The 25,848-nt window shown below is 28.5% G+C and overlaps 1 protein-coding gene across 1 annotated transcript; it reads left to right on the top strand.

Annotated features, from left to right (window-relative positions):
- The first annotated feature begins 16,341 nt into the window (after positions 1 to 16,341).
- On the top strand, positions 16,342 to 21,370 carry LOC101489249 (EPIDERMAL PATTERNING FACTOR-like protein 5). The gene is made up of 3 exons (XM_004490650.4): positions 16,342 to 17,184; positions 17,313 to 17,356; positions 21,058 to 21,370. The coding sequence occupies exons 1-3, from the start codon at positions 17,034 to 17,036 to the stop codon at positions 21,298 to 21,300; spliced, it is 438 nt and encodes a 145-aa protein (XP_004490707.1). The 5' UTR covers positions 16,342 to 17,033; the 3' UTR covers positions 21,301 to 21,370.
- The last annotated feature ends 4,478 nt before the right edge of the window (positions 21,371 to 25,848 follow it).

Raw genomic sequence — 25,848 nt, 5'->3', positions numbered from 1 at the left:
TCATCAAAGAGCTTGGACCTCTATAAAATGCAGCAAGCTCTTCATCATAAAATACACAACGCAATTGCATAAAAAGATCAAGCATCTTAAAGCTATCAAGAGCAAATCACATCCTCACTTTATACTTTCTTTGATCCTACACTATATCTTTGTATATCCTTTGAGAAAGTATTAAGTATCAATCACTCTCATACTACTTTGTAATTTTTCTTGTGAGTGAAGCTTGGAAATATTTGAAAATTGATTGTAAGCTTGGTGAAGTTAAAGAATACACAGTTTGAAATCTCACAAGGGTGTGAGGACTGGACGTAGCCATCTTTGGGTGTACCAGTATAAAATTGTGTGTGTCTCTCTCATATTCTTCTTTTACTCTTTTGCTCAAGTTAAAACTAAAGGGTTGAAAAAATCCATCCTCAGTGAGAGGATAGTTTTACAATCTCTTGAAAATTATTTTTAAACAGCAAAATCCTTATTCAACCCCCCCTTCTAGTGATATTTAGCTACATCATTTCTTGAATTTCTCAACCAACTTTTTAAGGTCTTTTCAGTGAATAAATCACATTTTGCTTGACTTGAATTAATAGACGCAAATTTCAAAGACAATCTTACTGATAAAGGAGAGAAAAGTGATGCAAATAATGAAATTTTTTTGGAAGATTCTTTCAGCTAAAGTTGAACGTTATATTTAAATCAATAATTTTTTTTTATAAAATGTTTGAACTATTACTTAGCATTTGAGGCAAGTATTTATTTCATGCAAAAATCAAATGAGGCCACCATTGTGAATCATGTAACTTTTGATGAAGAATCGCATTTTTCAATTTATTTTATATTCATTTTAGTTATGTTTTCATCGCGGTTACACCCATATCATGGATAATAAAGAACAAACAACATGAAATAAACAATAAAATTGGTCCTTAATTATGTAGGTGATCTCAATTTGGTCTTCAAGAACATTAATATGTCAATTTGGTTTGTAATTCTATTAAAACGTTTATCAATTTTGTCCTTATATAAATTGCCATTACTTAACTCTATAGATGTTGAGGTTATGTTCGTAAAGTGAAATGTTAGACAACCAAAAGACTCGTGATTTAGTAGTTCAATCTTAATTTGAATTGATCACTAAAAATATGAAATTCAATTTAGCCTATAACTCTATAAAACATTTCCCAAGACAATTTGTCTTTGAATGGTTGTGAATAAACATCGTGAATGGTTGTGAATAAACATCGTGGATGGTGATAATGTGTCTTATAAGTATATTTTTTGACACTATCGTTGAGAAGAATATAGTCTTAATTGCATTTTGGTTCCTTTTATTTTAACCGATTCATGGAATTGGTCACCCTATTTTAAATGTCGATAGTTTTGGTCTCTTCCTTAGATTTTTGAACTAAAAAATAATGATTTAAAATATTTTAAAAGATGTAGCATACAATTTGATAATAAAGATCCATCAAAATGCATTAATTATTCATACGTAATTAATTAAATTACAAAAACGAAAATTTTCAGAAGTTGAAAGATAAATTTTTTAGAGGATTTTATTGCGATTTCATGGGTATTAATCATTTTACAATATCGTATCATATGTCATGTTATTTAAAACATGACACATCGCCCTTTTTAGTAAAAAAATTAGAATGAAAAACAAAAACTATCAAAATTTAAAATATAAAGACCGATTTCGTAAATTAATAAAAATTAAAAAAATTAAAATTACAATTAAACTAAAAGATGCCCATCAATAAAAAGAAGGATGCACAAACTTTAACCTTTGGGAGGTGTCAATAAAACCGAAGGCTATTTTGATAGTTTATTTGAAAATGTGCAATTGGTGATAAGCGTGTTTTAGAGATTTTGAATCCTAACAATTCTATAATTTTCATCATTATATAAATCTCCCTAAATTTAGAGATTTTGAGATGCATGTCTTAACCAAAATCGGTGATAAACAACTCAAAATTTTGAATCCAAATAAAACATGCTTATCACGAATTTAAAAAATCTCTAAAACAAGTTTAAAAATATCTCTAATGAATTAACACACCATCCATAAAAAATACCCCATGAAACCAATGAAACAATCATGTGATCTCATAAAACAAAAATTTTACGCATAACTATGAACATTATCGATTTTGAATACGATATAGAGAAAGCAACGAGATCAGATTCTTGTATGTCAAAATCAAATTAAATTCATGGAAAAAGCAAGTGTATGTCAGCTTTAATTCAAAAGTTGAATAATTGATAAAATGAGGACCTATAAGGTACATTTGCCTGCACATTTCCATCCTCACATTTCCTATATCACTATCAAAGCTCTAGATGTGGTGGGACAAAGGATCAATTTTAAGCTCATGAAAAGTTTACAAACCTAGTGAAACTGCAGGAGATAATGATTTCTTGCTCTAATATAACAAGGGCCCTCAAAGAGATTCATTGCTTGTTTGGCTCTATTTGGCAAAAAATTAATTTTTGATTAAAAATGAATTTAATGTAAATGAATTTCATTCATACATTCATTTGAAAGTAAGTTAAATAATAAACTTAAAAGTAAAAATCATGTTTTGAAGTAAAAATTTCACGTAAGAATCAGTTCAAAAAGGAATATTAATTCTAATGACAAGCATGCCAAAATAAATTTTATGTCTTTAGAATTACATTTGACAATTTCTTATCATTGGTGATAAACATTCTTTATCAAATTATTCTCTTAAATATAGTGAAATATTTTTTTCTAATCTCCCTAAAGAAGCCTACGAGTTAGTTTGGGTGTTTGAAAGGGAGAGAATGACAGGGTTTTGGTGAAAAGGAAGGAGAAAATGAAAATTCACGAAGAATATTCTTGCAACTTGAATGAGGGTCTAATTTTCTTTATAAGTACACAAAATTTATATAATTTGAGAGAGCTAAATAAATATATAGGAAAACTTAGATAAATTCATCAAATTATTTTAATCTCTTTATAATAATCTCAAAATTGAAAATATATTAATCACATGTAACTCGTTCTCTTTCTCTACAAATACACTCTCAATTAAGATAAAATATCATATGTAATATCACCAAAGGGTCTCAAGGGGTAGCAAATAAAATGAGTTATAATACTCTCTATAAGATGTATGCTAAGCTATGCAAGGATGAGATGAAGCAATTGAGTATGAATATACTAATTTATGGCATACGCGCCTTGGTCACTTGTGCAGAAATGATTCAACATCTTTGTGAAGAAATTTTTTATTCCTATGAAAGGTACGTCTTTAAAATCTTGGGTGCATTGTTTTATTGGAAATAACAAAGTTTATTTTCATAAGTTTGGTCCTTATATGAGGCAAAATATTCTTAATATAGTCCACATTGATGATTACATGATGGATAATAAATCTCACGGTGCATCATATTTTGTTCATTTATTGACGACCGCATTAGAAAAGATGTGTTTGAGCAGATAACAATGGTGAATACAAGGGTTCATTTGAATATATTTCTAAAGGCACCTCAACATAATGGAGTTGTAGAGAAAAGAATCGTACCACTAATGAAAAAATCAAGTTAATTCTCTATCTCGTGCAAAATAATTGAAAGCGTTTTGGTGTGAAGAAATAAAAACTATAGTGGATTTGATTAACATTTCTCCTCCTATTCCACTAGGTAATGATGTTCTAGAGTATGGATAGAGAAAAATGTCTCTTTTGGTCATTTAAGAGTGTTTGAGTGTAAAACTTTTGTTCACATTCCAATAGATGACACGTCCAAGCTTGGTAATAAATCAAAATAATGTGTCTTCATGAGTTATTGTCATGAAAAGTTTGGTTATAGACTATGAGATTCGATTGACAAGAAAATTATCAAAAGTTGAGATGTTCTTGAAAACCAGACTATTGAAAATTTTGATAAAGTTGAAAAATATAAACAAGATTCTAGAAATTACATTGATATTGTTGCTAAACACGCTACTTAAACTATGATTCAAGAAATATACAAGTAGATAATGATAATGTAAATGATGCCCTTGTACCTAGCCATGATGAGACGATTAAGAAATTTATGTGAGAACAATATTGGTTTCAAGTACAAAAGATCCTACTTGTTTTGATGATAACAAAATTATTTTATGAGAACAATTTTAGGCATTAATGTTTTATTTTAGTGTGCAGTTCCAAGACTAGAAACAACATTGTAGGATATTAGGATATATCTTCTGATGAATTGGTCAAAATTTAATGAAAATTCTACATTTAAAACTAATGAAAGGTGCCTCTGAAACACTGCCTCAGATGATACAAAGCATTAGATTGTATCTGTCTCTGGTGGTACAAGAAGTCTTGCCAAGGATGCATCTGATTTTGATTCAGTTATGCTTTTAGTGCATTTGTTGAAGTCTTCCTCTAACGAAGCAAAATAGACTTTGGGAAAGTATGCCTCTAACGAAACAATCAAGTTTCTGGTCAAAATTGCCTTTGGCCAGTTGCCTCTGGAGATGAAGCAAACACCTGAGTTTCTTGCCTCTGATAAGATACCTTTGGTGAAAGTCAACGTTATGGCAAAACTCAACACCCAAAAAAAGTCAATCATATGGTAAAAGTCGACATTATGGAAAAAAGTCAATGCCTAGAAAAAATCGATGTTAATGGAAAAAGTCAATATCTAGAAAAAAAAATTAATGATTTGGTATAAGTCGACATTAGAAACAGTCAATGTCTTTAGTAAAAGTCAACGCTCTAACATAGTCGGTGCCTCTAGTCATTTACTTCTACTTCTGGTTGTTGCCTCTAATCGAGTAAACTTGCCTCTAGTTATTGCTTCTGGTCCAATAATTCTGTCTTTTGTTACTCCATGTCTCTGGTCAATTAATACTGCTTTTAGTCATTGCCTCTGGTGTTCCTACCTCTAGTCCAGTAATCATACCTCTAATTGCTCCTGCCTCTAGTCCAATAATTGTGCCTCTGTTGTTTCTGCCTCTGGTCCAGTTATCATGCCTCTGGTTGCTCTTGTCCCTGGTTGAGAAAACATGATTCTGGTGTTCCTGCTTATGGTCAAAAAACCATGACTCTGGTGTTCACACTTCTTGGTCCAACACATTCAATTTCATCTAAAACTGAATTCCAAAAACACTTAGAAAAATTCTAAGTTTTAGTTTTATGCTCAATGGCTAGAATTGAACTTAACATAAATATTTTTGAAGACAATGAAACACCATGTTAAAGGACTAACAAACGATACCATGAAGGACACATGATCATTCTTTGAAGGACATTCATCCATACTTTGAAGGATAAATACAATGTTACAAAGGCTTCTATAAATAGAACCCGATTCTAAATTCAAATAACACAACTTATCACTACAACTTACAACATTCTTTCAAATTGAAATCATCTCAAATCAACAAGAAGAAACACTGAGTTAGAAATTTGTCAAATTTATCTAAGTGTTTGAGTAAGAAAAATCTAAGAGATTATTCTATAAACATCCTCTAGTAAGAGAGAACATTATGAAACTCACAAACACTCCTTTTTTGTAACTAAGCCCAATAGTGGATGATTGTGTTTTCCAATGGCTTGTCGACACTAAATTGAAAGTTGAGAAGACTTGTTAGAACTTATAAACTAAGTTTGGTAGTGGCTGCACTTTCCTCAACAATTTGACGGTACTAAGTTTGAGGTGAAAAGATTGAACACGGTCATTATGACTAACCAAATGTTCAAATGTAAGTTCTAAATATAGTGGATTAAATCATTCAAAGGAAGGGAGTGGACATAGACACTAAGTTAGTATTGAACCATGATAAAATTGTTAACTCATTTATTTTATCATTTTAGTTATATCACTTTAGTTTTTTTCAAGCCATTTCAAATATTTTCAAACATTGTAAACACAATTCAAACCTCCCATTTCGTGTGTTTCATGACCAATAGGTTTCACCCAAGATACTAACCATTTTCCCATAGATTTCCTCTACACGAGTATACGATGATCACAAATATTAAAAAGGCAAAAGAATACCAAGAGTCCAATGCTAATGTTGATAAGGCAAAATGGTTGAAGTTCGTTCAAGAATAAATGAATTCATTGCATGAGAATCACAAATTTGAGTTGATGAAATTGCTTAAAGATATAAAAGTACTCAAGAATAAATGGATATACAAGAAAAAATGAAACAAGTCCTTTGAGAAGAAGGACTAAGGTCATACGAATTAAATCCTTGGTACGAGAATTTATCGTGATAAGAACAACGGTAATTGAGGTTATCTAACCACAACCACTTTGAGAAGATGTTAGAAAAGTATAACACAATCAATTCTAAACTTATTAGTACTCTATTTACTAGTCATTTCAAATTGAATTACGAACAATGTCCTATAAGTAAGGAAGACAAAGAAGATATGCAAAATATTGTGTATGCATCAATAGTTGGTAGCTTGATGCATATTATGACATGTACAAGGCCGAATATTTCTCAAATGGATATACAAGAAAAAATTTATGCTTGAAGGAGAATATACCTAGATGAATGGATGGATTGACACTGGAAGGGGAGATTGTTGATATATGAAGTGTTAGTAAGATTTCCACATTATATTAAAAAAATTGAATGATAAACATAATATAAATAAGATGAGTCATATAAATAATGTCCTAGAATTTTGGGATAAAGAAGTGGGGTTCGATCCACTTTTTTAGTTGTTTTACCTTAATGTGATAATCTTGTGGTCCCTTTGTGACACATTTATTACCCCTTTCCATATATGCTACTACACTATCTACATTTATTCACGTGTTTCATTGATCACAACTAAGATTGAAGAGAACATATAAAACCTGACGTATATGTATTTTATGTTGTGTATCATATAACGGATTTACTTCTTATGGTTCCTAAATAAATTATTTTCATTTCATAGACCTAATAATTATTTTTGTTCATTGTAGATGAATATATATATATATATATATATATACATATATATTCATATATATATATATATATATATATATATATATATATATATATATATATATATATATAAAATTGGAAAAGATATTCATAATGAAAGAGTTAAATCTTGATCACACAACCATATAGGATGGTCAAGGTTAGAAGAAAAAGTAATGCGATTTTTTTAAGTGATCATGTGTCACTTGAATAACTCTTAATCATTGTCATCTATATATTATTGTATGGTCAAGATTGAACCATTTACTCTCTTATTGTAAAACTCTTCTAATTTGATATGTTGTGTACTGAATTATCACAGATAATAATAAAATAGTAGTACTAAGTGTTGAACTAAAGGATTGTGTTATACTATCAAATTACATTTAATTACTAAAATTTAATTAAAAAATCGAATTGATTGAGTAATTTTCAAACAAATAATAGTAAAAGGACGTAACTTTATAATAAATAATATGACAAGTATGAGCTTCACTTTGAATCCAACTTTGGTTTCTAATTTGATCATAGTTACCGAATTCTTTTATTAAATTATTACTGAATTCTCTTTACTATTCTTACCATAATTCCTTAGTGGCATAACCTTTAATTTCAAAATAACCTCTAATTCCTTAGTAGATTTAAGATCAAAATTAAGCTTTGCAGTATAATAATTCTCTTATTAAACTATTGCCTCTGTAAGTAATTCAATTTGTTTCATGACAAACATATATCCTTATATACAATATTATGAATTTCTCATCTTAAGCATTTGTAAAGTCAACTTATGTTTCGAAATATGAATTGTAAAAGTAGTTTAAAGTTCATCAAGCAATAAAAAACATTAAGCATAACGATGAGAGAAATAATGCCATAAACTCATTCATATAACTAGAAAAATTCAAATAAATAAATCGTTTCATCTTGTTTCACTCATCCCAAATAAAGAGTGTTTAGTTACACATAATAAAGGAACAAAAATATAGATTAAAAAAGAATTACAAAAAATATTCATGAATGATTCTTGAAAATACTCCAATGATGTTAGAACCAGCCTTTTATGAGTTTTCTCTGCTAAGGCACAAGTCTCCACACGCTACGGGTGCACAAACGTACTTGAGGCATAAAAAGTTTATCAAAATAACGCATAACATATTGGTCTAACTTTTACTGCATTTTTACCTTTTTGAGTTTGAATTTGGTTTCAATGTCTTATGAAAGTTATATCTACGGATTTTAGTTTTTATTTACACTTGATTTGACTCCATTTGGACATCTAAAATTTTATATATGGCTAAAATACTCAACATAGATCATGTTGATTTCTTACCAAAATATTGTACTACACTAAAACAACAAAACAACACAAAACTACAAAAATATATGCTTAACCAAGAAAATAAGAACATAAAGGTGTCATTAAAGTCAAGAACTAAAATCCACAATATCAATTAACTCCTTAGGTTATCTAATGACCAATGAAAAATAAGATTATAAAATACTAACAACAATGAAAAATATGCATATGATGAAGAATATATATATATATATATATATAGAGAGAGAGAGAGAGAAAGAAAGATAGAGAGTACTCCAACTCATATACAAATAGAAGAATATGTTAGGAAACTACTAAGATTGAGTAGTTCACCTTCTTCATGAGAAATATTCATCTAGTGTTTCACCTTCCTTCATACCAAGTAGTTCAAATCCTCTTCGCTGAGTAATAAGTTGGGCTCTTTTGACTTTGGTGGAGCCTTGATACATTTGTTTGAATGATTCCCATATGTTCTTCGATGAATCTTTGTTGATAATTGTATCCAAGATACTATGATCGATGGCTTAAAGTAGATAATTCTTTTTCTTGAGATCTTTCAATTTTCTATCATCACCCATGATGATCTGCTCCCGTATTGCACTAGTCAGAGGAACGAACACTCCATCTTCAAATCAATACCAATACTCTTTCGATCTGAAAAGGTTATCCATCAACATGGATGAATACTCATAAAGATCATCAAACTTTGGGATCAAATGTTGTATAAAATAAATATTTTTTGCTACCATTACTCAAATTTTGCTATCTCTCATATTTTCTGTACACACTCAAGAAATTAGGATTTCTTTACCAGGATTTAGATTGAGTTGAGCTCTGATACCAATTCTTAAAGATCAAACTACAACTGAACTGACTTTTTGGTTATTAACAAAAGGTGTTTTATGAAGTAGCAATGTCAATTTACAAGGAACAAGGTTTGAACTGTAAATTCACCTTTTTAAAATTTCATGTTAAAACTTAAAGTATTTAACTCAAGATTGATCATTACTCTGAAAACATAAAACATAGAACGTCATTTGTTAGTGAAAAAACACAATTTAACTTATTTATTTAATTTGATAATCAACATACTAGAAATAAATAGAGATAAGGGAAGAGATATCACACAAAGATATATCCTGGTTCACCAAAACCGGGTTCCGTCTCATTCTCACAACTGTGAGATTTTTACTATGTGCTTTAGAACCAAGAATGTTCTCCTTCACACATTTTCTCTGGATCACACCTTGACCAATTACAATCTTCATCTTTCAACATATAAAGGATTTTTACATTCACCTTTCAGCCTTGAATGAATTTTTACAAACACACTCAATCTAACATAAAAGACAGACTTGAGTTACAAATGATCTGTATGATAAAAGTATTTGGGATATTGAAACTTCTCAACACTTGTTTGAGATAAATGAAAGACAAACTCAGTAAATAATATTTCAAAGATATAGTGAAGAGAGTTGGAGTTTGCTTGAAGAGTTTTTTGAATTGTTACTTGAACAAATATTAGTAGATTTGGAAATTGAACTCTTTCCTTCATCTTCCAATTGATCTTAAATTTACAGATGATAAAAGGCTTTAAATATTTAGTTTAAAATGAATATATCCATTGGACACACTTCCCAAGTGTCAGATATATTTTAAAACAATTAAACATGTGTTTATATTGTTTCTAGAACATTCTTGACAAAACAGAGAACATTCTTGCTTTTCGGCTTGATGGGTAACATGAGTGAGTGAGTTAACTGTCAAATGTCAGTTTTGATACTGTTTTCATGTCAGAATTATGCAGAGTTTTCTGTAGAATATTGTAAGTACATTGTACTTGTGTCCTTGCTCACAACTCATCAATTTAGAGATCAATATTGAGGCTATTTTCCACCTTTGGCATTGATCTCGAGTTCTTGACTTCACCAATGATTTGAGCAGTTTTGGTACTCCTTAATATGTGGTTTAGACTGTGGAAAATTATTTGTTTTAATTCTGACTTTTAAAGGAGAATAACCAGAATGTTCTTTTGTAAAATACGAACATTATTCAATTTTGTTTTGCATGAGTGTTGGATTTTGACAATTATTGTATGTCAGCCATTTGTCTTAGAAACATGATGTGTTTTCTCCAAAAAGGTGCAGCAGTAGTGTCCTTGTTGTCATGGTTGTCCTTGTTCATAGCTCATCAGTTTGGAGATTGATCTTGATGTTTTGTTTTACCTTTGTTGATCATTTTTGATCGAATCTATCAAAAATAATCTTGTGTAGATTATTAAATTCCTTTGTAATGAATATTGATTATTTGTAGTGTAGATAAATGTACTTCTGTAGCCGAGATCGATCTTAAATTACAGTAGATTTTGCTTTTTGTAAACCAGAACGTTCTTGGATTAAAGCTGCGAAAATGGAGAACGTTCTTCAATTTATGTTTTAGTGATTTGCGATTTTTGTTATGATATGAATTATGTTTGTATACCAATTTTTGTACAGGTGTATCACTGATTTATTTTCTCTTTTATTCATATCGTAATTTGATTTTAAGTCGTTACTCTTGAGGATCAAAACTTGTAACTTCATACATTGCTTATGTTGTGAATTTGTTGAATGAATTTCTCCAAGATTTCTTTGTGTATTCCATTCTGATTATTTTGATAGTTACTTGAAATTTGTCATGCATCTTGATGAGTTATTGAATTTTGAATCAATCTTGATTTCCACAAAGCTTTGATCTTCGTAAACCAGAATGTTCTTGGTTTTTCTATTTAATAACCAAAACATTCTCCATTTCTGTTTTCTCAAATTTGATTTTGCTTTTTTCAAATGATCTTGCTTGTTTGAGTATGCAATTCTTCTTTCTTAAATAAAATTCAAGTGCAATCATTAGTAGATCACTGATGACTCTTCATCATATGCATATTTTTCATTGTTTTTAGTCTTATATATCTTTTATTCATTAGTTAATTTAAGGATTTATTTGATATATTTTGTTAATTTTAGTTCTTTGATTTAATGAAATATTTAGGTTATTTCCTTAATTAAGTAGAGATTTTTCGTAATTTTGCGTTGTTACTTTGTTTTAGTGCAGTACTGAATTTTGTTGAGAGATCAACATGGCCTATGTAGAGTATTTCAGTCATATATGAAGTTTTAGATGTCTAATTGGAGTCAAACTAAGTGAAAATGCAAGCTATGATCCATAGCTACAACTTTCATGAAGACACCAAAACCATATCCAGACTCAAAAGAGGATAACAATGCACTAAACGCCAAAAAGAAGATGTTGTGCGCTTGAAGCGCGCCCGAGACGCATTTCCACAATATTTTCGCATCTTGATTATGTCCAGATGCGCCTAAGGCACACCTGAGACGCGTGACACGCGTCATAACTTATTAAAATGTGTTTCTATCACTTTTTAGGGATCTTTTTTACTATTGGAAAGTTTGGAGATTTGTGTCATAGCAGAGAAACTAAAAGACGGTCGTTTCTAATACCATTAGAGCACTTTTATCAAGAATCATTCATGAATCTTTCTTCTAATTCTTCTCTAATCTCTATATTTTATATCTCTGTCATGAGTAACTAAACCCTATTTGTTAGGGATGAGTGTAACAAGATGAAATCCTTATTTTTCTAGTTTGATTTCTAGTTATATGAATGAGTTTATTGAATTATTTTTCTCATGCTTAATGTTTTTTATTGTTTGATCAACATTAAAATGTTCTACGATTCGTATTTTGAAACAGAAATAGATTTTACGAATGCTTTAGATGAGTTGTAGTCTAGGGATAGATGTAGGTCATGAAACCAATTAAATTAGTTGCAAATGCAATAGTTTAACAAGAGAATTCTTGTACGATAAGACTTAATTATAATCTTAAATCTACTAAAGACTTAGGAGTTACATTGGAATTAAAGGTTATGTCACTAAGACATTATGACAAGAATAAAAAAGAGAATTCGGTAATAGTTCATTAAAGGAATTTCGTAACTATGATCAAATTAGACACCAATGTTGGATTCGAAGTGAACTCACCCCTGACATTTTTCTTACAATAAAGGACCAATTTTATTATTGTTGTTAATTTCAAATATTATTTCAATCAATTCAAAAACATTTTGTTCAATTTTAGTAATTAAATACAACTCGTTAGTTAAACGCAATCATTGAGTTCGACACTCGATACTACTGTTTTATTTTTACTTGCAACGATCCAATACACTTGTTGAAACACTATCAATCATCATTCATAAAACTTAATCATTTATTCTATAAAGTTTGTTATCATTAAAACATACATCAAAAAAGTTTTTGTCTTAACACTTTATACACCTAGAATACAAACTAACCCAAGTTAATTAAAACATACTAACTCAAACACAAATTAACAAGTGCAAAGAGGGCCTAAGCCCAATTACAATAACAAACCCAACCCATAACAGTCAAATTATCCAACAGACGGTTGTCAATTATCCTTGTCTTTGTCTACGAGGTAACAAAAATGAACTAAATATATGGATATTTTAAATTTGTAACACATGAGGGATTTAGTTAGTGGTGAAATAATGAATGTTATTTTTCCCTCAAACTTTGAAATTAAAAAATCCATACAAAATAAATGGAATGGAATATTAGTTACATGTAATATCCGAATAGCTGTGTCGTGAATGTAACCCGACCAAGACCAAATAATATTTCACATGAGAACAATATGCTCTTGTGAGATTTCATCCTTTAGTGGACCAATTGGCCTCTCTATTTTGATGTGGACACTACTCTTAAGAGTCAAGCCTGTCTTCACCTACTTTTTTTCTCAACACTCACGTGATATTGTCCTAAAATTACCAAGTGCAATATAATAATCAAATTCAAATTCAAATTCATGAATTGCTAAATCATGTTTGCCAAAATTGATATGCCATGAAAATCTGTACTAAATCTTTTAAAAGAAAAGTTTAAAAACTGAGCCCAATTGTGCTATTCAATTGAATATTCTAATGCACCAATGAAGTTTAAATAGACACTGATAAGTTTTTGTCAATGATAAACCAACTCCACGTCACTAGAGTTTAATTTAAATACACCCACTTAAAAAAAAAATACTAGCTATTATTTATATATATATATAGACAAACATAATTAAAATTCTAAAATTGTATCAAAATTAATCTAATAAATATTGATTTATCTACTATCAGGTCATTATTATTTAATTAAATTTATTTGTAAAACTATTGTACAATGTGTCGGTATATATAAATAAAATTATATAATGAAAAATAGTAATTATCAATAGTTAATAAAAAAATTATTATAAACAAACCAAAATTCATTTTGTGAAGATAGTCCAAATTCTTGCTTTAGGTCTTACCTCACTTAAAAAATGTCTATGGGTTTGGCCTAAGAACCTTATTATATAATAATCTCAATTCTCTCTCTTTAACCTCGCTTTGTATATATGGTCTTATCATAGGTTGATATTAGATATAATGATTTCACTTTAGGCCAAACATTTTGTTGGGTGGCCCTACCACAGTTGAATTATGTATGAGTAAAGCATAAATCAAATGAGTATATTTCCCAACATAGATAAACTTAATAATTATTTACAAGGGGCTGACAAAACATATATAGTTTATTAGTTTTTAAAAATTATCTGAAATTTTAAAATGATTGATATTTTAAAAAAATAAAAGTTTATGGTTTTTCTTGTTCATACGATTGAGACAGTAATTTAATTAGTATTGATTTGTCTATATAAATTTTAAATGATATAATTACTTTTTTTTATTAAATAGACATCAATTAAATTATTTTTTTAACTGAAATAATAAATAAGATTATAAATTTCTAATTTCATAAAATAATATTTGTTGTAAATAAATTTTTAAATAATTTTCAAATATCAATCTAGATCAACTTATAAAAGTGATCCATAGTCAAATTTTCTAATTAATTTTGAATAGATATAATGGAAATTGATGTAGTGCAGAGCATACTATTATGTATGATGAATTGCATTAATGGGAAAACATACCATACATAGAACACATAGATATATTCCCTGTCATAGAATAGACCATTTTTCTTACACAATATTTGTTCATACCTCCTTGCTTTTGGAATCTAAGCTAATTGATATTGATGGGCTAGTTAAACAGTCAATTTGACCAACAGCACCAATTACATATATTTTGTATCTTATGTGTCAAATAATTGGTCAGAGAGAAATGTGGCTTGAGTGTGTCATAAGTCTCACTCTCTGTAACAACAACAACAACTACCCATCATCCTCACACGTGCATCACCAGTGGCTTTACATACCCTTTCTGTTTCCTCCGTGTGAAACTTGGCCCACTTTCAACTCACTATGATGCCTCCAATTTATAAGACTTTACTTCATATCTCTATATATTATTTTAATTAGGTAATTCATTCTAATTATACCGTCCAACATTATGATTTTAAATTTTTGAATGTAAAAGTTTGTGACCTTACCGAACTGTAACTTAAGATTTAAATGGTAGATGTTTTAATGGATAGATTCTAATATCATATTAAATTATTATATTATATTTAATTTATTCTTATAAAATGACTTATAAGATGAAAAATGTCATTTTTTTTATAAATTTTTAGAATTTTATGTTTTATAAATGTGGGATTTAAATTTTTCACAATGCATATGTTAGTTCAACTTCAACGTAAATGTAAAAAATTAAGTTCTCTTTAATTTTTTTTTAGACTATAATTAACTTCAAAATTTTAGTTAACATAGCTGAACTTTTTCTTCATCTGTTTTATTAAAAGTGTTATTTTATATTTTCAACATTAAAAAATCATTTAAATTATAGTTATAAGCTTGAACCTCACTATCAATGTAAATTTTTTTGATTGGTGAATAATATGTAAGAATACAATGTGTTTTTTTAACTTAGATTTTTTGAAACTATGTTGAGTTCATGAAATTCAATGCATGTAGTGTGTGTTTGATTTAGGCTATGAAGAGGGCAAAGTAAATTGAAATTGATTTTTTTTTTCTTTTTAGAACTAATTTTAATATAAATTTTTTACTCTAAAAATGAATCTACACTCAAATTTATTTTTAAACACACTTTTATATAATGTATAAAAACAAATTACTTTAATTCAATTTAATCCACATTTTAAGTGAAATGAATTTGAAAATTTGATATAATTTTTATTATAGTAGAAAAAAAATATAAATACACTTTAAATTATGAAAAAAAGTTGGCCCACTTTCTAGAGTCTTTAATATGCAACAAGGTATGCAGTACATTTTCAACATCTTGTACTTTTTCCATTCCCAAAAAGCCCAAGTTGAAACACTGTGAACCAAACCATTGTATTTATATGAATTATTAAGTACATAATGTGCCTTTAATGCAAGTACCAAAATATTCCAAACCATTCCTCCTCTCTAAAGAAGTTGAAAGTTGAAACTGCAGTGTATAGACATAAAACTGTTTCAGTCTTAGAACCAATTATTTTAAATCCATCATGAAGAAAACAATGCAAATGCTTGCTTTAGAAGGGAAAAAAAAACAAAAACAAAAAGAAAGAAAAATAACAATAATAATAATAATAATAATAATAATAATAATAATAATAATAATAATAATAATAATAATAATAATAATAATAAAGAACCACTCTAAAATAATTCGTGTCCTTTCATAAAAGGGATTAGTGGTTATCATTTATTCAATTGCCAAATGGCTGCATCAATAATTTATAGATAGTATTTAAGGTTTTGAATTGTAGTCACATTAATATACTTGGTATCACAATCTAATTAGTCTCAATTAAAGCTGTATTATTGTCGTGTAGACATCAAATTCATGATGTCAAATCTATATTTAGGATTGTAGGTGTTAAATTTTTAAAAAGAAAATTTTATCATCCATTATAATTCTACAAGAATACTAAAATTAAAAATAAAATAAAATAAATATATGATGTCACTGTCTAAAGCGTGGTAGCAATCCATTTTAACACGATATTTTACTTCAAATTGATATTAATACAAACAATTAATGAAATGACTATAGAAAAGGACATGCAATAAACAGTTAAGAAAAATGAAGGTGGTTAAAATTTATATAAAATTTTCCAAGGTTTGAGTTGTGAGAAAAAGAAAACTATATACAAAAGGGAAAAGAAAAAGCAGGGGAAAACAGAGTAAGTGTGTGTAGAGAGCATGAAAGTGAAGGGTTTTGAGGGTTGTTTTAGTTTTTCTGGGTTTAGGAATCATTGAAAGACAGAGAACAAAGGCTGCAAAAGAATCAAAGACCTAAACATAGTAAAGCTTAGGAAGTAATGATCTTCATAGATTCACTTTTATTTTTCTTGCTTTATTTAACCTCTCTTCAAAGTACTTATTCAAAACACATCCAAAAATATTTTACCTTTTTCTACTTTGTCTACTCTTTCTAGCTAAAGTAGTGTGAGAGTTGAAAAAGGGGGTGTGAAGAGTGAAATATTAAAGTGCTAAAGTGTGATTTTTTTTTCTTTTCATAAAAATGGGCTAAGTGTTAGGTATTTGCTTAGCATAATATTTGCATGGAACGTGCAAAGTTATAAATATATTGAAAAATTTAATTTTTATTGGTTTATAGCTTGAAACATTACTTTTCATAGGGTCATAGCTATAGAGGGGAAAAAGTGTGTGTGTGTGTACGTGTGTCAATCATATATCTACAATCATACAAGTGGTTTTATTTATTTATTTATTAAGGTTTATGTTTTTCTTCTTGTTCATGGAGAGGAAGAGAAAAAACACTAAGCTTGTGAACAAAACACATCTTTGTTACAATGTTTACTTTTTCATGCTCACAATTTGGACAGTGATGTTCACTAGTACTACTACTGCTTCAGCCATTAAATGTCTAGGTATGCAAATTCTTCCTCATTCTTTAATTTTTCTTAAGTTATGATACTATTTCAAATGTTAATTTTTAATTTATTAAATTAAGTTTGTTACATCTTCTTCATACCTTCTAGTTCTTTATTTATTGCAGATTCTAGGTGTACCATATTTTTCAAATCTGATCTAAATTTTCAGGTATAGTCACTGATTCTATTCTTTCTTTTTGCTGGAATTGTTTAAATTACACTATAGCTTATCTTGCGTAGCATCTAATTAAAAATTATATCATCAATATTTTTCTTTTTTTGCATTATAATTTATCTACCTAGGTCTTTAACTTTAATATTATAGTATAGTGAAGGTTTAGCTTTTAGACAATTTTTTTAATTAAAAAATTATATTTTTAGTTAAGAATTAAAAGGTTTCTGTTTCATGGCTATGGTTGTGTGTAAGTAAACTGTAAAATATGAAACCGTTTCATAAAATGAAACAAAGCTTGGGATGGTGGCTTTTGTAAAAAAAATAAGTTTGGGATGGTGATATATATAATCTCCAAAGTTTCACTCCTCACTTTAGGGTTAATCAAAATAAAAGGATCTTTCTAGAATACAATAGACTAAAGATAAATTGTTTTTTAACCATAATATTGGTGCAACCTATTCACCGACAAAATCACTGAATTTGACCGATTATTTTTAGTTATGTTTCTTCTTTCATCTACAAGATTTGAACTCAAAATCTTGTCTAACACAAATCTATGTTTAGTTTCTCTTACATTAATGTAAGGTATATATTACTCTTTCTAAACAATTAATAAAAAAGATATTCAAACAATTGATGTATGACTTATAAATTTAGATTAGATATACTAACTCTTTAAATATACATTTTACTTCTATTTCATTATAGAAGGAATATTGTTTTAATAAATAATTTATATTTTAATGTTTATAATGGTTACTAGTGTTAGGAGTGTATAAAACTCGGACTGGTCCATCAATCTGTATTGATGTGTAAAATTTGGGTTGGGTATGACCCTAAGGCAAAAAAAATAGAGACATAAATAGAGGGTAAAACAAATATTAAAATATTTATTTATTTAGTGATTATCTTTTAATCGCGCTGCTCAAATAAATTGATGTTTTATTTGATTAATTTTTTCAAAATTGTTTTACATATTATTATTTAGTAATTTATTTGAAAATCAATTTAATGTTGTCTTTATATCATCTATAACGGACACTCATAGTGGTGGAGAATGAAGAGAGGTTAAAAACAAATGATAGAAAAAATTACGAGTGAGCATAAGTGGGTTTGGGCTCAATTTTGCTACTATACAAAATCAAGCTTGTAGTTTTCGAGCCGAATTTCAATTGATTTTTGTATTGATTTAACCGGGTTTTGATTAAGGCGAATTTGCAGATCATATGAGTGGGTTGGTTCTGTTGATAGATTTTTATTTCTTATTGAGATGTTCATTTTCTTTAACTTGTCCATTTATTTTTAAATTCATTTTCTAATAAAAAAACATATTGAATTTTTAATATTGTCATTGATTAAGTTTTTATCAAACAACTCATTGATTATACCGGTAATATAATAATTAAATGAGACTAAGAAATTCATCCCTAAAAAAATTTAATTTTTATATATAAAATTTTAAATAAAACAATCAAATTAAAATAATCATAAATTTAATTTTTTCCACCTACATTCGACCATTCAAACTTATATATACCTATATCTATAAATTTGTGATCCATAAGAAACTATAACTCGACGTGTATTCGAAAGACGTGATTGAATTTCGTCCAACCTAAAAAAATGAGGTGAAAGTGGGTAATATAAGCCAGAAAAGAGTGCAGGGTGTATGGATGGACCCGCATCAATGTAAGCCGTCAGATATGTGGGACTCACAGTAATTAACCAAGACACGTGATTAATGGTACGGTGGCTGACACACTCTTCTTTCTTCAAATTTACAGTAAACTACGCCAACGGCGCACATTAGATTCATTCAGTCCGAGCCACCCGAGTCTCGGTAACATGCGCTCTCAGTGATTTCACACTAAACGAAACCGCTGTCCTATTATAAGTGAATCGTGTTCCACGATCTACATGTTTCAATTTAGACTAGTACTTCAAATAAAATAAAAGTGCAAATATTCTTTATTTTCTCAAAAGAAATAATATTAATAAATACGTTTTTAAAATTAATAACATTAATTATATATTTATACACTAAAATTATAATAAGACACATTCATATTTTTTTAAAGGCTTAATTGCACTTTTGGTCCCCCTATTATAGGTGAAAATTGAAAGTAGTCCCCCCATTTTGTTTCTCCCCAGTTTTAGTCCCCAAACAGAATTTGAGTCCAAATCATGATGAGTTGTCATTTTTTTAATGATGTGTCAAAAAAAGCTGACGTGGCAGACGCATACGTGGAATAAACTTATTATTATATTATTTCTAATTAAAAAATATAATTTATATTTTTAAAAATTATTATTATAATTGTTAAAAATTATTATTACAAATTAAATTTATTTGTTATAATTAAATTAAAAGAAAAAACACCTAAAATTCAAAATCCTAAACAACTCAAAATCAATACTCATTTACTCAAGAACCCTAAAACCATTCTGAATCCATCACTGAGTTTTCATCACTGGAAACATAAAACTATTTCTACTTATAATTAGTGAGTGATAGAGAAAACTGAAAATCTTAAAACTGGTTTGTTAAATGAACCAGAAAAAATGTAAATTGAAAAAAGAAAGGGTTGATAATACAGGAAGCCATTGTGAGTATGGCTCTTGCTGGAGCAATCATAGGAGCTGCAGTTGGTGGATGGATTAACGATCGATTTGGAAGAAAAAAAGCAATTTTAATTGCAGATAGCCTCTTTTTTATTGGCTCTGCAATAATGGCTGCTGCAACAGATCCATCTATTCTCATTGTTGGTAGAGTTTTTGTCGGCTTAGGTGTTGGAATGGCTTCAATGGCATCTCCATTATACATCTCAGAAGCTTCTCCAACTAGAGTTCGAGGTGCCTTAGTTAGTCTCAATGGATTTCTCATAACTGAAACGCACACGAACGATTGAGAACGCGAACGATCCAGTGCGAACGCGAACGATCCAGTGATGAAAAATCAGTGATGGATTCATAATGGTTTTAGGGTTCTTGATTTTAGGGTTCAGAATGATTTTAGGGTTCTTGAGTAAATGAGTATTGATTTTGATTTGTTTAGGATTTTGGATTTTAGGTATTTTTTCTTTTAATTTAATTATAACAAATAAATTTAATTTGTAATAATAATTTTTAACAATTATAATAATAATTTTTAAAAATATAAATTATATTTTTTAATTAGAAATAATATAATAATAAGTTTATTCCACGTATGCGTCTGCCACGTCAGCTTTTTTTTGACACGTCATTAAAAAAATGACAACTCATCATGATTTGGACTCAAATTCTGTTTGGGGGGACTAAATCTGGGGAGAAACAAAATGGGGGGACTACTTTCAATTTTCACCTATAATAGGGGGACCAAAAGTGCAATTAAGCCTTTTTTAAATAAAAAGGATTTTAACTCTTAAAAATTATAACATAATTCTCTTTATTGTAACATAAAAAAAGTAACTTGATTACGTAAAGACAAAAAAAAATAGTATTTCAACTTCATTTTTGTTTTGTTTTTGTACAAGTGATACAATTGTCATGTTTTAATTAATTGAATGACGATGTCCATTCTCATGTTATTATGAAGACACTATGTCATTGTGTGATTCAACAAGCAGATTATGTCTAATAATGGAAATAGTAACAATTAATTCTTATTGTTAGTCTAATAATGGTTGATTAATTGTGATTTTTTTTTTGTGCAGCAAGTTAAGGTGAAAATTGGACAAGGCATGGTGTCTCAAAGCAAATCAGATATCCCTATAGATTGGCCAAGAAAGCTTCTGGGTGGGCCCGGGTCATTTCCGCCGCGATGCAACGCCAAGTGCGGCAAATGTACACCATGCAGACCGGTCCATGTGCCGGTGCCGCCGGGGACACCGGTGACGGCCGAGTACTATCCGGAAGCATGGAGATGCAAGTGTGGCAACAAGTTATACATGCCATGAATATTTCATTTTCTCTATGTATGATGTATTTTTTTTAGTGACTATATGAAGAATCTTATCCTTTTGATGAGTTGTTTTAGCTTTAGCTTGTGGTAGATATTGAATATGAAAACATAGTACATAACTTGATTTGATATGGATTAGCATATAAAAGGACCTCTATTTGACCTATTAATTATGGGTCAATTGTAAAAATATACTTGAACTTGTGGTGTCTAAATTAATTGATATTGACTAATATGTTATTATTAACAACAATAAAAAATGTTGTATCATCATTTGACTATATAGTGTTTGGATTTACTTTCCCTCACTTGTCTCTTATACTCTATTTTAATGAATTGCACAAGGGCTGGATTCTGTGAAGACAAATTCATTCAACAAGCTCATTTCCAATGAGTTGGCAAATAGCTCGGTTGTTGTTTCGACAATTTCGAAAACTAATTTAATTTGATTTAGATTTAGTTTTAGTTTTAAATTAAATATTAGATTATATATATATATGGTCTTTTAATTTATTTTTAGTTAACGTTTTAATATTTTTTTTTTTGAATTGGTCTTTTATTTTAAATGACAATTTCATATTTTATGTTTTAAAATGTCAACACTAATGTCTTTTTTTTTTTTACAAAAATTCAAAAAATTCATCAAAAATTTTAAACAAAACTCATAGAATTCATTATCATCTTCAATAAAATGCAAACTTAATCAAATTTATAATTTAAATCTTTAAATAAACTTATATTTTCATTTTCTATTTGATGTTGTTGGAGATGAAAATATGAGTTTATTTGAATATTTGAGTTATGAATTTGATGAAATTTGCATTATATTGAAGATGATTATTAATTTTATGAGTTTTGTTTGAAAATTTTGATGATTTTTTTGAATTTTTGTAAAATAAAAAAGGATAACATTGTTGACATTTTAAAACATAAAATATCACATTGTCACTTAAAATTAAAATAAATAACCAATTCGAAAAAAAAAAAAATAAATGACTAAAACGTTAATTGAAATTAAATTAAGAGACTGCAGATGTAATCTAACCTAAATCAAATTTTGCCTACATCTAGTTAGAATGGTAGTCTGAATCTAAATTTGTTCATGAAATTTTGAAATTTTGGTGCATGATATTTTTTTAATCTAATTTGTTGTAATTAGTTTTTTTTTACCATAAGTAGGTACCTGATTTAGGTTTTTTAGACAATTTTGGGACTAATCTTCGAATTGGCAATGGAACATTCTGTTTTTCTATAAGGTTGGATTGCCTCTCAAATAAAACTGCAAAGAGTCGAACTTGAGTTTTTTTGGGGGAAGTGACAACTATCCCATCACAAAACCGATGTGCATACATGACATATTTCAATGGTACTCATTCTCTTCCTATTTATAAATAAAATTTAGACAAAATAAATTAATTGATGTTGATCTATTTATGCTTATAAATAAGAACAAAGAGAATATAAAATAGAACACAAAAGACTAAAGGTTAGCAACAAAACGCAAATAGTGAAGGGAAGACAATCACCTTTGGTGGTTTATGGTTGGAATATAAATGTAAACTTCACGTGCACCCTTTTGTCAAAAGACATGATAGACAACGGAATATCATCTAACATAATTGATATGAATCATATTTTGTTTGATAGTACTTATTTCAAATGTATCAATAATGCATGAAAGCTAAGATATACATATGCAACTCAAGACATTCCAAAATAGATGGATTTTAGGGCGATCCATTTAAATTTGTGGTCCATCTTGCAAAAAAAATGTTGTGGTCCATCTTGTAAAAAATATGTTGTGGTCCACCGATGGTTGGGGATTATTGAAGACCTTGAATTTAAGAAAGAAAACCATGATATGGTCAAATATCAATTTCATCTTTGGTTAGGCCAGGATGACTTGAGCCATGTTTGAATATTTAATTTGCTATGAAACAGAACATTTCATTCCACCCTTATTTAACAAAATGCCTCAAATATATAGTGTCATGAGTTTGTTTGATATGATTATAGACACATGCTCAAACAAAATTAACTTCAATAATCTTCTATTTTATAAAACTAAGGTCCACACCTAAAATCTTGATAACTTTAGGATGTACGATACGGTAGTTTATCAAATATATTAGAAATATCGGGATGAATGTATTAATTGATTGTAGTCCTTAATATTAATCTTGAAATACATAGAAAGAGAGATGTTCACGAACCCTAGTCAACTTATGGATTTTCCTCAAATTTGACTTCTTATGCCTTATGCATTATTCCATGAGGAGAAGAGACAATATGCAGTGTGTCTAATATATTTGAGACTAGAGTTTGTAGAGTGATGGTAGTCATTTTGGTCGTTGTCATTTTGGTTTATGACTCAACTAAAAATCCAAATGAGTTTTGACTCATCCATACCTATGGCAATTTAGTCTCGAACGTTACGTTGACATACACATGGGGCATATGATGTGTCACTCTATCACTACCACATGTGTAACTTAGTTGGTAAGAACCAAAACGACCGCAACACAATTTTTTTTCTTTCAAATAAATCACAAAATCTAATTGGCTACATTACTATTTTAGTTAATTAACTTATTTTCTAGTTTTTACCGTAGTCCTTTAATTATGTTTTATTCTGTTTTGGTACTTTAATTTTACTTATGTCGATTAAGTTGATCATTTCCACAACTTTTACCCAAAAAAAAAACGTTAAGTTTTGAATAGGCGTCATTGCACTCATCTTCAAATTCAAAAATTTATGAACTCAAAATATTCATCGGACATGTGGTTTTCAAACACATAATCTTTCAATCCATAACTTTACAAATTCATAATTTTTCAAACTCAGAAAAATGAAGAATGAAAAATCCTCAAATCCACTCTTCTTCGATAACCTTAATTTTAGTCATCTTCTCAACTTCTTCGTTTTCTTCATCTAGTTCATCTTCTCCATATCTGGAAAGTGAATCGAGTAAAGTTTCAACTCCAAAAAAATGCTAAAAAGAAAGAAAAAAAATATTCAATACCAATTAATTTAATTATTTAATAAAAAAAATCAATTTTAAACTCATAAATCTTCTTAAATCACAAATCTATAATTGTTCAAACTCATAACTTTTAAAATTAAGCTCTTAACTAAAATCCAATTAAGACATAAATATACCACAATTTCATCCATCTCTTCCACCCCTCGCTTACTCGAATTTCATAGTTTCACATATCTTAACTCTTTTTCAGTTTGAGTTTAGATCTGACCACACCAGCTACTCAAACCAAATCCACTTGTTCCACTTATAACAATATTTTTTAATTTTTAAGTTATGAATTTGAAAGATTATAGGTTTGAAGGTCATATAGGTTTGATGAATTTTTTCTGGATTTTTAGATTGAAGAAAATCGTATATTTCTATGTTTATGGGTTTAAAGATGAGTCAGATGAAAGAGATGACACATGTATAAAACTTAACGTTTTTTTTCTTCAAAAATTATCGAAAATAATCAACTTGATTAATAAAAATATAGTTAATGGACCAAAAATTAATAGTACTAAAGTGAAATCAAAAAATAAGTTAAAGGGCTAAAAGAGTAATTTAGCCAATATAAATCAACAACCTATTTTATTCTTTATTTTCATCCCCTAAACCTACCATTTTTTCTTCCTCTAAGTTCTTCTTCATCTTCTTCCCCTAATTTCTTTCTTTCTTTCTTCTTCATCTTCTTCTCTTAAGAGTTGCTAGCACTACTCTTTTGTTGTCAATTTTAGTTAATCCCCAAAACTTCCCTTCATTTCACCTCTATCTCTTTTAGTTTTTTAAAGTTTATCAATTGACTAATATTTTATTTTGGCATAGTTTAAAGCTTAAAATCATATTAATTAAATAATTCTAATAATAGGAATCTATTTGAAAGTTTATACAGACATCTGAAACTAGTTCTAACGTAGAAAGTTCAAAGCTAGTTTATTGATTTCTCATAATGCTCCTATGAATGAGAAAACCCATGATGAGATTTCATGCATCTTGTTTAGAATGTCATTATGGATTTCCAAATTAACTTAAAGCACATGTGTCTTGTTGAAGCAAAGGTTAAAGGGAAAAAAATAATTGAACGAAGAATAAGTCTTTTATTACTGCTTATATGAACCAAAATTTAATGCCAGTTTGTTTAAGAAGAATAAAATAGGTGGATGATTTAGATTTTGTAATTTTTTGTTTTTTAAATTTGTGTTATTGTTATTTCGGTCGATGCATATTCTATTATACATGTGGCAGTGAGAAAAAGACACATCATATATGTCACATAATCGTTCACTCCATTAAATTACAAATCAACTTAAAGTTATTGACTAAACTAACATATATTTGAATAAGTTAAAGATTGATTCATATTTTCAGATGAGTCAATGATTAAAATGAGATAACAACGTTATGCATATTCAAAGACCAAAATAATAGTTTATTTCTTTGAAATCTAATGACATCCACTTATATTTGAACTCATATTAATTATTTTAATTAAAAATCTAATAAAACTTATGATTTAATTT

The sequence above is a fragment of the Cicer arietinum genome, chromosome 2 (assembly GCF_000331145.2).
Source record: "Cicer arietinum cultivar CDC Frontier isolate Library 1 chromosome 2, Cicar.CDCFrontier_v2.0, whole genome shotgun sequence".
In the NCBI taxonomy this organism is placed as follows: domain Eukaryota; kingdom Viridiplantae; phylum Streptophyta; class Magnoliopsida; order Fabales; family Fabaceae; genus Cicer; species Cicer arietinum.
Note: the sequence above shows the minus strand (reverse complement) of the source record. Positions and strands in the feature narration are given on the sequence as shown.